Source organism: Primulina tabacum, chromosome 7 (assembly GCF_025594145.1).
Source record: "Primulina tabacum isolate GXHZ01 chromosome 7, ASM2559414v2, whole genome shotgun sequence".
NCBI classification, from domain to species: Eukaryota; Viridiplantae; Streptophyta; class Magnoliopsida; order Lamiales; family Gesneriaceae; genus Primulina; species Primulina tabacum.
In genome coordinates this window covers 35698784-35714619 of record NC_134556.1, presented here as the reverse complement: position 1 = coordinate 35714619, position 15836 = coordinate 35698784, and the positions used below count along the sequence as shown (strand labels likewise).

The 15836-nt window shown below is 33.7% G+C and overlaps 1 protein-coding gene across 2 annotated transcripts; it reads left to right on the top strand.

Annotated features, from left to right (window-relative positions):
• LOC142550907 (uncharacterized) lies at window positions 1-2519 on the top strand. Of its 2 annotated transcripts, none has more exons than XM_075659950.1 (4): window positions 1-371; window positions 482-595; window positions 1400-1461; window positions 2131-2519. In XM_075659950.1, the coding sequence occupies exons 2-4, from the start codon at window positions 490-492 to the stop codon at window positions 2296-2298; spliced, it is 336 nt and encodes a 111-aa protein (XP_075516065.1). In that variant the 5' UTR covers window positions 1-371; window positions 482-489; the 3' UTR covers window positions 2299-2519. The 2 variants fall into 2 exon arrangements, with proteins under 2 accessions (XP_075516065.1, XP_075516064.1); XM_075659949.1 differs by having other exon boundaries at window positions 1-367; window positions 2131-2516.
• The last annotated feature ends 13317 nt before the right edge of the window (window positions 2520-15836 follow it).

Genomic DNA, 15836 nt, shown 5'->3' with positions numbered 1-15836 from the left:
CAGTAAATAAAATATTTCGAATATTAAACAATTCTACAAATTGTAGAAAAGTTGAAAGTGTTTAATTAGGCTCATTTGAATCCTGCAAAAAGGCTCGAATTCCACCGCTTCTGCACCACAGCATTCATTCCTCTTACAATTTCTGCAGCAAATAAACAAAAACTTAAATGCATGAATTTACTCAATTTTTTTATGTGTCAAAACCATCTTCCATCCTTGCTGTTATTATACTTCATTGATTATTAAAAATATACATAACTGGGAATGGGCATTCGGCCATTTTTCCTTCTTGCCGGTGCGGATTTTATGGGGTCGAGACTCTAAGGAAGATGACGAATTCATTGCTACTCTGTTTGAACAAGACTAAGTTCGTCTATTTATCTCTCTCTCTATATATATATATACACACACACCGTTTTTCTTTGAAAGTTCTGTAAAAGGGCTGCCGTTTTTCTGATCTGCGGGTTCTTTGAGAAATTAGCCAAAACAATGAAGGGGTTTGGATTCTTGTTTTTGTTCTTGATGGTGATTGGGACGGCTGCTTGCGTTTATCTTGGCTACTCCAGCAATGGAAGCACCTCCTCAAGTACTCGCGGTAAACATAATTCTTAATTTGCGGCCAAATATTTGTAATGACATTCATCCATACATGCATATATGAATATACGATGGAATGACTGATCTCCCATTTGATTCCAGATTGATGGTTTGCTTTAATTTTATCATATAATTAGAGGGTAGAGAAAATTGTATTTTGGATGTTATATGTGAGTTTATTTGGATTTTGATATTAATGTTATAACATATAAGTTTTAATTTTATATTTTTAATTTTTTTTTATCAATTTTATTATTTTTTATTGATATTGTTAACTTTGTAATACACATATAACATACATATAATTACATATCAACCTAGCATTAATGTCATGGTAGCACTAAAATTTCAAAAAAAAATGTAGATAGTGAGTGGATTGATACTGAAAATTTGACGACATGAACAATACAAATAATAAAAATATAAATATACAAAACTAAAAATACAACTTTTCTTCCCGTATTTGAATATAAGAATATCTCCAAAATATAGTAAAAAAATAATATTTTATTTTTATTCTTCATTTTTCACGCGATCTTTTATAAAAAAAAATTTAAACTTATGGTTAGAATAATTTTTTTTAATTACATTACATTTTAGTACATTAATTTTAAACATTTATGTATAGGAGAAAAAGACGCCCTGACCTGTGTTCTAAAAAAATTCAAAAGACGATTCTACCCATCAATTTTAAAAGTCAATTATTTGTATAATCGATATATTATATAAAAAATTATTACAATGTGGAGCACATATTATTGTAAATTAAAATATTTTACCTTATATTTATTAATTAATGCAGGTATGGCCTCCATAACCAACAACCCAGCGATGGCCTGGACTGTAAAAAGCAGAAAACTCAAGGTACACTTGCTCGATCTTTTTTATTGTGTTTTGGCAAACATATATATTACTGTCTGTTAAGCCAGAAGGAAAGTCATCGTTACAGCTTACAGCACCAACTTTTGATGAAAAAAAGCATCGCGGGTTAGTTGATGTGCTACAAGATTCGTTGTTCTTGTATGTCGAATATATAAAAACATGTCTGATTCCAACAAAGTTTGGATATCTTTCGTTATGATATCATTCGGACTCAGATCGATCTTCCGTATCATGAGTAATTGCATCAATTGCTAGTGAAGGGTTGAAAAGACATGAACATCTTTCAGCCCAATTTTCAACCAAAACTCATGACGAATAGCGCTAAGCTCCGCTCTTTTCACCTATCCGAGACGCCTAACAACACTAGCCATATCACCTCGAACCGTGTCTTGAGAATCCCTATTCACAACCCCCACACTATACCTCTATTTCGCATCATCGAACCCAGCATCCACATCCAACCTTCATTGATTCCGAGCGAGTGGTTTCCAGGTTTGCTCCCTTAAACGCGATTAAATCCCGAAAACCCAAACCTCCAGCCGACTTACAAATTAATAGATAAAATTGAATGTTTTGACAGATGATTTTCTACCACTAATTCAACATTTTAAAATGAGCTATTAAATGAACCAAGCCTGCCTGATTGTGCAGGAAGAAATGGCTCCCTCTACCGGGCGAGTTGGCTTGAATGACTATGGCCTTATTGATCCAGTTCCGAGTTCAATCGCCTCCATAAGGCCAGGACCGATACAGCATGGAACGCCTTTGATGCCATACATCCCGAGATCTTCTCCGCCTCCTCCTACCCGTCGAAATTAAATTCTAACGGAATCCGTATCGCAGTTTCATGAAAACTTGGTTGAGATAAATTATGATTTAGTATTCTCTTATACGTATTATATGTGTAATTATTATAATGCTTACAGTATTACCTTGGATCGTAACTTGCTGATCGAACGCTAGAGATTTGGATCTATCGAAGTAGCCAATTATCCCACTTGAGAAATTCGATAGGATTACCCAATATATGAACACTATCTTAAAAATAGAATGAACAGTGTTCAATTTTTTGAAGCATTTTTTTTTTTTGGGTTTCAACTTTCCACTCAAGTTATTTGGGTAATATCAAATCACGTTCCTTCGTGATCTTCTAAACAAGTTTCCTTGCTTTGATTGCAAGTCATGCATGTGTTCTTTAATCAGGCTCCACATTTAGCATCAAATTTTACATCCTTGTTTATCTAATGTTTGGTTATATATCTTTCAATCTATTATCTTCGTATAATTAATTTTTTATTATTTCATCTCACGAGCAAAACTAGTTTTATCCCACGATAAATAAGGCGAAAGATATTATTTTTATGTGCTGTATTTACGACTTCAGAATGAATGAATGTTATAAAACAAACTATACGTATTATCTACATACTTTTGTATATATGATAATATATTCTATATAAGGAATAAGAAAAAAATTATACATTTATATCTTTTATTTTTGTCAAGTTTAATCATTTTTTTTTTAGTGAAAATGCTTATATTACAATAAATATGTCAACATCACATCCAAAAAAACGTAAATTGAAGGAAAAACAAAAAACAAAACACAGCCGAAATTAAAATTCGACAACATAGATTATTAAAATCATGAAGAGACAAATCTAAAAATATAAAATTTTAATTTTCCTTAAAAAAATATTTATTTATGTTTAACTATTAAGTAAAGAGTCATTAGCAATATTTGATGGCAAGTCCTGGTTAGGTAATACATCTGTGTTGATGCTTCATGATGAGTAATACCCAGACAAGGGTTCAAGATTCGGGGTTTTTTTTTCGAGACTTCTTTTGTTTAAAAATGATAGAATAACATGAACTCCTGTGAGTCTGTCTTATGATTCACTTTTGTAAGATAGATCTTTTATTTCAGTTACACATAAAAAGAATTTATTTTTTATACCTAAAATATTATTTTTTTATTGTAAATATGGATATGATTGATATGTCTTATAAGAAATATGGCTGGAACTGAGTCAGAACCTCCCTAGCAAGAATAACAAGTAACAACATATTAAAACAAGTATATCAAAATTAAATTAAAAGAGCTCGATAAAATTTTGAGGATTGCCCTGGCTTCAATATGAGTCACCAATATAATATCATGACAAAAACTTGTGTGAGACAGTCTCACGGGTCGTATTTTGTGAGACAAATCTCTTATTTGGATCATCCATGAAAAAATATCACTTTTTATGCTAATAGTATTATTTTTTATTATGAATATCGGTAGGGTTGACCTGTCTTATAGATAAAGATTCGTGAGACTGTCTCACAAGAGACCTACTCTATCATTAGATAGCTTATAGCTTTTCCAAATATAGTACATAAATTATCCGAATATTCACTCTTATACACATTTTGTTCAAACTCATTGATCTCTTCTGCCAAGGATTTTTTTTCTCCTTTATTCCATTAAAATTTTCCGTTAGGCAATATTCTAAGTCACGAATTTCAAAGCGTTAAATTCAACTCCTGAAAATCTAACTTACTTACAAGAATGAATGAAATCAATTTGGTAAGAGGAGAGAGCAGGTAGGATCGATGTTTACTGAGTTAAAGTTGTGAATGGAGGAAGTCCGAGCCCGAATCAAACCATGGGATGCTAAGAATTAAAGAAAAGAAGTTTATAATAGTGATTGATGGCAGAGCATAGAGCAGCACTATTAATTAAAAGGGGGGTTTTGGCATGTGATTTATTTCTCTTTTATGCTGGAAAGTGGAGGTTCTATTTCTTGCACTTTGTCAATGGAATATGTATATGCGATTCTTTTTCATAATTGCACCATATATGCCATCACGCGAGTTTTTCGGTCCACTTTCAATAGAAATCGGTGTTGGGGGAAATTTATAATCTATATAATTTATCATATTAAATCATTAAATGTTTAACTGAAAATTTAAGTAGATGTGTATCTGAAGTCATAATCCTGAATTCCTTAGAACATGTCTTAATCTTCCAGATATATGCAGTCTTTTCCTTGAGAGAATCCTTTAGTTTTCTCTTCTCAACTATTTTCTTAATGGGGTATAATAGAGAACATGATTGCACACGATCTGAGAACCATGACCCATATATAAATTATGTCTATTATTATTTTCTGATATTTCTGTTTTAACTATCAAAAAACAAAAATTACACTTATGTCAATACAAATTAAAAGCTCGCAACCTATTAAATACATTAAAACCCAATAACCCGAAACATTAATTTATTATTTTATTTTGAACTTAACTTAGTAGAAAACTCAAAACACATAATTATTTACATATAAGCTCAAAAATAAAATTGACCCAACAATCAGATCACAAACTTTTATATAAATCATTTTGCATACATTAAGAAAATTACATTTTTGGTTTCATAACTTGCATTTTAATTTTTATTTTCACTCTTCTTGTCATTTAATTTACAATCTTTATGTCAAATCCGATTCATATTACAAACTCTAACTATAAGTTGTGTGCCAAATGTCGTACCCATCTTTATCTTTCCTTTGGATGATGTTGTATTGATATATATATATATATATATATATATATATATATATATATAGGTAGCTAGATAGATGGTAATAATGTGTCTTAAATATTGTATTATTTTCTTTATTTGCTGAGGGGATAAGTTGAAATATTTATTTGCTTTGCATTTAGACAAAATCATTGCATAACATCATACATTATTTAAGCTGTTTCTTCTTAATAACGCTTCCCTTCTTTAGTTAGTCGCTTTATTCAAATGTTTAATGACTATTGATAACTATACACCTAACAAATTTTAGCCTTTGTTCTAGACTTTGGCTCCGTTTGGTACTATGAATTGTCGTTGGATTACGATATTAGTCAAACGTTTGGTTGGTTTTTAAGAGCACCAGTAATATCCATGGGCCCGGGAATGGAGCACTGTAGAAACATGAAAAAGCAAGAGAAGAATTCCAAACTGAAGATGGTATTGACAGTCCTATTTTGCACAGTAGAAGAGACAGGTTGTTTCATTTCCAAAACTACCCTTCGCCCTACTTTTAAACATGATTTCTCTTTTCTCCATTTGTGTTCTTTTGTTGCAATTGGCCGCCGTCGTTGGTCGACGAGGTTCATAAGTTCACTTCGTCGTTGCAAGTTCTCTCCGAAATCTTTACAAGTATCAGGTAAAATATAAATTCAGGAATTTTTTTTTTCTTTGCACAATTGTTTGTCTTGGTACAAATTAGTTATCTTTCGAACCTTTGTTGAAAGAAAATGTTGCTTTGCTTTCCACATATGTTTTTTTGTTACAAAGTAATTAGCTTTCGACTATTATTGAAAGAAAATGTTGGTCGCTCATTTTTTGTGGAAGTTCGTTTGTAACTCAGGAATTCCGTCACCAACATTTTAAGTTCAATCCAACATTTCATGCTTCAATCGTGCATTCAAAGTCTTCTGTGATAAGATGGACATCAAATGTAGAAACCTTCTACTGGTTGTAATCGTACAACAACTGGTGTTTAGAAATTTATTGATGTTGTGTCTTGTAATCCGATCGCGTGCGAATGTGGTTGCCCATCGACGTCGTGCCACTCGTAACAGACTTGTTTCGTACAGCATGACACAAAGAATCAATTCTCAATTTAGGCATTTGAATATGATTATTGATGCTGGTGATGTTCAATGTGTCTTGAACTTGAGAATGAACCGAAATGCCTATGTAAGGTTGTGCTATCTTTTAATGCACTTAGGAGGACTAACAGATTCTCGGTATGTCCGCGTCCAAGAGAAGGTTGCAATGTTTTTGTCAATATTGGCACACCATAAAAAAATCGGGTAACCAGTCACGACTACATGCGTAGTGGACAGACAGTCAGCGCACATTTTCATGAAGTTATGCGTGCATTGTTGAAGTTGTATACCTTACTTCTTGTGAAGCCTACACCTGTTGATGGGAACTGTGACAGCGATCCTTGGAAATGGTTTGAGGTATTATTTTGTTGAAATATTGTTTTGTTTTTTTCCGTTGTCGCTTGAATGTCTTCGCCTTAAACAAGTTATTGGTTAACAATTACTAACCTCGTTTCATAAGTGTTAAAGGGTTGTCTAGGTGCGTTGGATGGCACTCATATCGGCGTACACGTTCCAGCCAGAGACAAAGCCAAATATAGAAGCAGAAAAGGAATAATTTCGGTTAACTTGTTGGGGGTTTGTGATCGAAATATGAACTTTATTTACGCTCTTACTGGATGGGATGGATCTGTCGCTGATGCAAGAGTTTTAAGAGATGCATTGACTCGGGATGATGCATTCAAGGTTCCAAGAGGTTATGTGTGAATAACTTTTACGTGTACTTTCATATTTTTCTGTACGTATGTCAAAATTTACCATAATGAAAATTTTATGGTGCTAATGATTTTTTGAGACAATCATTGGTGACAATGGATACGCTAATGCGGAAGGTTTCTTGACTCCGTACAGACGAGTAAGATATCATAGGGATGCTTGGGGCAATCGTGCATCCGCACCACAAGATCACAAGGAGTTATTCAATTGGAGGCATTCACAAGCAAGAAACATTATTGAAAGAGCATTTGGTTTGTTGAAAAAGAGATGGGCTATCCTTCGAAGTCCTTCGTTTTACCCCTTACATGTCCAAAACCAAATAATTCTTGCTTGCATTCTACTACATAATTTCCTCCGTAATCAAATGCCCGATAATCCTTTAGATGAATATGATGAAGAAGTTGGCAGTCCCATTCACGATACACAAAATGAGTACATAAGCAGTTTTGAGTCGTCCAACGAGTGGGATAATTGGCGAGATCAGTGCGCAATGTCCATGTGGAACAACTACAATTAACGTTTTGTTGATGTATTAAGTGCTTGTCGACAGTTGCACATCTTTATATTGTTTATGTTGATGTCATTGTTGTTTTCATATGAACCAGTGTAATTGATGAAAATTATTTCGTAGCTCATTGTTTGTGCAACTGAAATACTTGAATGTTACGGTCTCGGCTCTCGTTTTCAGCATTTTTACTTTTTTTCTGAATATTAATACATGCACTTACAATGTTGATTTCATGACAGAAAAAGTCAACTCAGATTTCCTGTAGTCATGGATAGTGTAGCGACTTCTGGTAGCGGTAGTGCGAGGTGCAAGAAAGCGGACAAGACACGACGAAGTTGGAGTGGCCGGGAAGAAGATGTGCTAATACAGTCGCTGAAAGAAGTTATGACAAAGGGGTGGAAAAGTGAGAATGGTTTTAAAGCGGGTTACTTGACGTTGTTGGAGAATGCAATGCATACCGCAATACCAGGAACAAATATACGTGGTAATCCTCATATTAATTCAAAAATACATGTGTGGAAGAAAACATATAGTACGTTGGTGACGTTGTTATCCAAGAGTGGAGTCGGTTGGAATGACACTGACAAGACGATCGATGCTACAGACGAGACTTGGGAATCAATTGTGAAGGTATGTATTGTATAGTATTCTGACCTTGAATTTCACAAGTCCACTGATCACTCATTCGCTTGATCCTTCATACATCATGATCCAAGTTTTAGACCAATGCGGCATAAGCAGTGAATACATTTCAATGATTGGGCTGAAATCTTCGGAAACGATCGAGCTACTGGGGAGCATTTAAAGAATTTTGAGAATGCGTTACAGCAAGTTCTTAAACTTGATGAAGAACTTCCCAACATAGAGTTCATTGGAGAGACACGTACATTTAACCCTTTCGATGTTGCTGATGATTCCATATCTGAAACGCATACGCCAACGTCTAAGACAAATGTAGGTACGTCTTCTAAAAGCAAAAAAAGGAAGCACCCGAGCTTGCATGATGAATCAATAGTCGAAGCAATCAACAACCTCGCTCACATAACCAAAGACACGATGACACAATTGATCAAGGAAATTAACGCGAAGGACAAAATCTCGGATGTCCAAGACGCGGTTTTGGATGCATTGCAGGGTCTTACCGACCTTTCAGAAGATGAACAAGTTGCTGCGGCTAAGTTGTTATTCAACAACCACAACGACTTGGCACTATTCAAAAGACTTGGCGACCATGGAAGGATGTGCTTGGTTAGGAGGTTGTTGCGTGGTGACTAATGATTACAGTTATATGTGTGTTTTTGAAATATGTATTCTGAAACCGTAATGTACCACAACTTAGTTCTTTGTAGTGGTTCAGAAAAGGGATGTTGTGATTTTGGCTTTTGCGTATGTACTTTCCTTTTTTGGGAACAAAAAGTGACTGAATTACAACTAATTTTCAATCTATGTTATATGCTATATTTTCTTACATACACTACTGCAAATCCAATGTCTTTTATTACTTACCCTTTTGCAATTCCAAATAGATCCTAGTATTTGTCTACAACTGACTTCGTTTAACAAATTCGAACATTCCCAAATGTCCTCTCCAGATTAAGTGTAACACATTGGAACGAACTCTCCTTCACTACTGTGATTTGAGTAAATAAAACTGACAATTGATTTTTTGGACGGCTACGACTTTAAAGATTTGTTGTACAACAGAAACACAACTCAATTATCATTGCAATTGTTCATTTACATAAACCAACACTGCCCATAGTAAAGCCTTTCACATTTCCGCACCATACGCATCAGTTGTATGTACATGAACATCAAACACCCACTACACATAATGTTTGCATACATGACAACCGAGTAGACACTTGTACATACATTTAACCAAAATACATATTAGATCAGCATACTGTTAATTACTCGGTGCAAACAAAACAAAGGTGGTTCCACAAAAGGAGATAATACTGTGACAAATACTTTAGGCGCTGGAGTCATCTGATGAAAGGTCCACAACATCAATCTTCTTAGATTTTGAGTCGTTTGATTTGTTGTAGTTATCCTTCGAATCGATGTTCACTCCAACCTTCGAATTCACGGCTTCTTTCGTTTCTGCAGCATGACACTGATGGACTTGCTCGTCGAAAGAAGATGTGTGACACAACTTCTGCTTCTTCCTACCGTTTTGATAAACCACTCCTACTTTGTCAGCAGTTACCAACTTCAGTTCACTACCACCAACTTGATGTTCGCTGCATATAAATTTTTCATCATCAGAAATGAGATCAATGATAGGTACCTTGTACTTGCTGCTTACAGTTTCCTCGGAGCCATGTTCACAACGTAAAGCCATTATGGACCACCTAATGAAAGACTGTATGCTGTTGAGTTCATTAGGAGTAACATAGTAAGCATGCTTTATACGAACAGAAAAAGAAGCTAATGACCTTATTTCTCAACTACTTGCATTCAATATGCTGCATGTCCTAGATATTGTAATCATTCAAATCTTTAGTAGGTCAACACCTACCACATATATTGCACCGAATAATGTACTCCCAAAAAAAATAACCAATAACAATAAAAGCAATAAACGTACATTAACTTCCTAATTCAGCCACATAATTAACTTTTTGGTACATGAGTACATAAGTAAACAACACACTTTTGTCAACCTAATTTGATAAGTAAACAGATGACTTACCACAAAAATACTAAGTGAAGCACATAGTTTGCTGAATTGTGGACCTGATATTAAGAGATAACCAATAGTAAATCCTTTACCCAACTTATTCGACTTGCACAGAAGCGTCAAAATTTTTAATTTGAATGTAGGAGAAACGAAAACCAGCTTGTGATACCTGTGTCCGAGTACTTTGTGTCATACTATGATTTGTGCTTCTTCTACATTCAGCTACGAAGGTGCAGTATGCAACAAATTCACATATATTTTACTGTGAAGTTTTGGTGAAGACAGGGCAATTGAAGACTACAATTAACATTGAAACAAGAACTTTTAACATACGAACGAAGCTTTAGTCCTCAGAAATATCTATGGCCTAGAATTAATTTCCAAATCCTCCAATAACTTTCCTATATCTTCGGACAACTTCTCCATTTTCATTCCTATTTTTCGATTCTCAACACCTAAATCTGATAATTCTTTCAGTAGATCGACTAATTTGTTACTTTGTTTTTTCCTCACACCACTTTGTTCACCTTTATTACAGGTGGAGCTACTGGACGCATTCAAATTTGGAACCTCAACCGGTTGTTTGACTGAGCAATTGAAGGCTTCCTCGGCAGCTTCTCTACTTTCGTAAGCTTTGTAACAAGCACCAGGAAAACGATTAACTTGGACATTGGCATCAGGCCATCTGTCGTACACTCCAACCTTCCTTCCCACAAACACGACGTACGTTTTGGTCTGCATTTACGAGAATAAATACAACAATTTTCGAACAAAATATGTATGTACAAAATGCTTTACTCAGATTAATAAAGTATTCATGGAGTTACGAAAGTTAACAAGTTAGGCATTCCTACAACAAATAATATTATTCATAACATTAACGTGGATGTAGAAAGAAAGGAATTGAAAGAAAGCATAAATTCACCATCTAAGATAGGTTCACAACAACTGCATCCTTGGTGCCTCAAATTTCTCCTTGAAAACAACCTTCTATGGTGTACAACGCAAATCAACGTTCCACAAAGGAGAAAATTTATGTTGTACAAAACAGAAAGGTATCCAAAATAATGAACCGAAATGAGAACTACATGATTTAATGTTCTTCTTCACATGTAGAACAGATCGAAAACATAAAAAATTAAAATTTTTACATGCCATTAATCTGTAACCCATCACCTTAACTTCCTTTCGCGGATCTACTTCCGTAGTAGATAAGATGTGTGAGGTAACAGAAGCCGCACCGTCGAGTGAGAGATTAGTGTGTAGATCTGTGAATGGGGGAAAAAAAATAGAAGCGTGATATCCACAGTGGTAGGGGTAAAATTGGACAATTAATTATTATACTACTACTTATCCTGACAAAATAAATAGAACCAAACATAAATGCGGTTTGAAGACTAGTACTAAATGTCCATGTACTACACTTTATTATCCCTTGTATTATCTTTTAATTATTAATCCCATCATACGTAGCAAACGGTGCCTTTATGTATATATACATGCATACATATATAATCCGAGGATAGTTTGGTTTAGCAACGTTCGTCAAATCTAAAATCTATCGCTTTTGCCTTAGATTAAAAAAAATTGAATTAGACAAAAACCTAGAAAGGGGGATCCATTGTTGACAGAAATGGTGTATTGCATGCTCGATGTTTTTCTATAAAATTATCAATGTCAAAACGCTTAGGCTGCATTTGGTTTGGAGGATAAAATAAACTAATGATTAGTAAGTAAATGATAAAGAAAATGATTGTTGTAGGAATATAATATATGGTGTTATGTTTGGTATGATTTTTAAGTGTAGGATAATTTTGAATTTTTTGATTAAAGGACAAAATTGCCCTTTCTTCTTCTTTTTCTTCTTCCACTCCAGCGGCGGCGGCGACGACGATGGCGACGGTGAGGTTTTGGTAACGTCGGTGCGGCCAGCAGTCAGCGGCGTCGACGGCTGCCGGCCGGAAGTTATCGGTCGGCGGTCCGACGTCGGCTGGTTCTCGGCGGTTGCCGTGGCGATCGGCCGGCAGTCGGAGGCGGCGGTCAGCCGACGACGGCGGCGACGGTCGGTGGCGGCGGTCGTAGCGGGAAGTGGTGGTGAGTTTTGATATATGAGAAGGGTAAAATTGGAAAAATAGGAAGGATTAAGAGTTGGATAAATAATCCTAGGGGGTGAGGAGATATTATTTTAACCCACCTAATATAACTTAATCATTCATAGGAGGTATTGACTTGGTTAAATAATCACGCGTACCAAACGAGGGATAAGGTGTGTTAAAAAAAATAAACCCACCTTATCACCCCAATCAAACACTACCTTAATGTTTTATGAACTTGTTAGCCCCTTTACTAGAAAGTAACATACAAAGATAATTAAAAAATATTTAAAATACCAAAGATAAGAAAAAAATATATAAGATAATATATATATATATATAAAAACCAAAATCACAGCACTGTTACAATTTTTCTTTTAAAAATAGTAGATTGACAGTGATGATAACATAATTAAAAAGATCAAGGGGACTTAAGTAAAGTGGATGGGAATTATTACGTTCGTCGAGAAGACGACATTGTAATTTGCAGTGGAATATTGTGGACCTTTAGCAGCCTTAACTAGTAAGCTAAATGATATATTTTTTTTTATGACGTAGAAACTCACAGTTATAATTAATAGATACATACAGAATAAAACATCGGACAAATGAAATAATCAGTAAATCATGTTAGTCAGATAAAACGCACTTGACAAGCTCTGTACAACAAAATCTATTAAAAACGATGTTAAGAGAAAAAATCGAACTTCTTATCGTTGATCGTTCATTTACTAATTCCGGTATCATTGATATCGGGGGCAAGTCTGTAGATTAATTAAATGAAGATAAAGATGCAATCTTGTAGGTGTTTTGATAAACTTAGGATGTGAATTTTTGGAAGGAAATGATAACAAATACTTGGAAGGCCACTGAGAAAAGCGAGATAGGAGACACGTTGATGTTACATGAAATTCAGATTTTAATTAAAAAAAACTATGATATTGAAAGAAAGTACATACATGAAAAGAAAAATCACAATCAACATTTATTCAAATAATTTTTGGAATCTCATGTCGGGTATACATATTTTTGTGTGTGTGCATTTTACTGGAATATGTATCTTGTCACGCTCCGGGACGGGGGTTGGTTGACACCGACGTTGCTCTCAAATTTACATTCGAAAACAACAAGCATCAGAAGTACAAAATTCAGAAACCAGTCTTTTTATTCATAATACGAAATAATTCATTGTCTGATACAAACTCGAAACACGAATGTTTTACAGCGAAAATGTAAAACAGACGTAACATTGCTTCTACAGATGCAGCAGAAAACATAATTTAAAACTGAGAATAATAGTCTTCTTCTTCACCATCCCCAAAACTGATTCTGCTCCTCTTCTTCTCACATTTCTTCATCGTTCTTATCTGAGATGTTTTGGTGGGTGAGTGATATGGTTGTCACTCAGTAAGCGGGGGCGGGAATAACTCCCAGTTTTCAAATCGTTTTCAACATGACAGTAAAATAGTAATACGAATAATATACAGAAATTCTTATTTTCAGAACAGAAATCGGTATTCAATATTCAGTAATCAGTATTCAGAAATCAAAAATTTAACAAGTAAGCACTGAGCACGTTCGTGAATTTCATGGCTGAACTGATATCAGTCCCCTATATGTTCTCTCCTCTAAGGGGTGAGGCCAGTAATCAGTAATCAGTAATGTTCGGAATATATATTCCTACCATTAGCTCACTAAGTTTCAGTGCTTCAAAATTCAGATATCAGAAATCGATCATACAGAAACTTTGCTTTAAAACATAAATCATCAAACTGGATTCAAGATAATATACATAAGCCCACTTACAGTAATTTGCTGGAGAGTTTCGGTTGAAGTCTGGAAATAGGCTTGCTCTCGCTACTGGTTTCTACTGCCCGAAAATAAGCACTCTCTTATCTCAAATATTTCAAGTGATAACTCAAGATTTGTGTAACACCAATTCAGAGGTTTGATGGTGTTATATATAGGCAAAATTCTGATTGTTAGCCTCCCAATTAATGGTCATAATCTGCCATTAACAATCTTTATTCCGTGTTAAATGCTTCAGTTACAAGTCATGGGTTGAATTAGTAACTGTCTGCTGGAATTTCGTGCTGCTGCTAGATTTTATCTGTTGTATGCTGGTGGATTTTATCTGTTGTTTGCTGCTTGATTCTAATCTGCTGGAAAAATACCAGCTTCTGAAATATTAGCTTCTGCTGGAATTTTGCATTGCTGCTGGAATGCTGGAAATTCGGGTTCTCACATATCTTGTGATATCATCTCACAAATTTTTATCTGTGAGACGTGTCAACTCTACCGATATTCACAATAAAAAATAATATTATTAACATAAAAAGTAATATTTTTTATTAATTACCCAAATAAGAGATACGTCTCACAAAATACGACATGTAAGACCGTCTCAAGTTTTTGTCTTTTATTTTTTCAAAATCTGAATTTTAATCTTATACATTAAGGTGCGATATTTTTAATTATGTATATTTTTTAATCAATTATAATCATTTACTTATATGGTAATGATCAATTTTATTCATTTTCTTCAAAATCATGTAATTAGTTGGTGGATTAATTGTTATATTTTTTTTTGAAATTATTTTATTAAACATACTTGCATTCTACGAGATATTTTTTCACCCACGTAATTATAAAAATTTAACATGATATCAGTCATTTAATCATACAATTTAGATGAGAATGACTAAAATTGATAATTTGATATAAGTATAAGAATATAATTTATTGAATAAAATATATAAGATTAAAAATGAAATATAATTAGATTAGTGACTAAAATTGACTTACTTTTCATTTTCATCCACTCTTTTGATAAAATATACAATTTATTTCGACTCGTCGGAGAGTTTGATAAATAGAACTGGTATCTATGTCTTCATCCTAAAACAAATCAGTTAGGACTTACGAACATAAACTATAATGCTATGAGATTATCGAACAGTCCAATTTTGTGAGATGAATACCATACCTAATTCGACCTATTAAAAATATTTTTATATCAAAAATATTATTTTTCACTTTAAATATAGATGAGTTCAAGTAGTCTTACAGTTATAAATTCGTGATATCATCTCATAAGAATCATGTTTTTTTTTTAATCTATAAATCAAATTTAACCTTTTGTTATGACTCTTTTATTCATGTTTTCTCATTGAAAATATATAAAATATTTGAAATACATTAAATTTTAAAAATAATGCGGGTAAATACCCAATTTTGTTTAAAGTTATTATTAATTGGTTACGTTGTCTCCAATCAAAATGACTAGATTTTGTATTTTTACTAGCTTTTTATTCATCGGAATTAAAAGTTTTGTACTTTTTTTTGGGTGTTATTAAAATAATAATGAATGTACCATCGGAATTACGAATGGTTGATCATCTTATATGTTTTGTTTCGAAGGTAAAACCATAAATCAACATATCGTTTATAATTCCGATATTTTGTAAAAATAAATTACGAACAAATGTTTAACGACAAATATCTATCATTCTAAACGAAAGGTACGTGAAAATTTATTTGCCAATGAATGAATTATATGTCATGAAATATATAGCATTAAGTGAATTGTATCTCGAAATCTTTGTTTTGAATATTTTTGAAAAATACATTTACATCTATTTATTCTAGATTTAAATCTGCCAAACATTTAATACCTTCCACGGTAAGTCGGTAACTTGAACGGGTT

What these genes read in the sequence shown, in the direction of transcription:
- LOC142550907 (XM_075659950.1), top strand. Translation starts at nt 490, where the DNA reads ATGAAGGGGTTTGGATTCTTGTTTTTGTTCTTGATGGTGATTGGGACG. An exon ending in CACCTCCTCAAGTACTCGCG is followed by an intron (nt 596 to 1,399) that starts GTAAACATAATT and finishes TAATTAATGCAG; the next exon opens with GTATGGCCTCCATAACCAAC. An exon ending in TAAAAAGCAGAAAACTCAAG is followed by an intron (nt 1,462 to 2,130) that starts GTACACTTGCTC and finishes CTGATTGTGCAG; the next exon opens with GAAGAAATGGCTCCCTCTAC.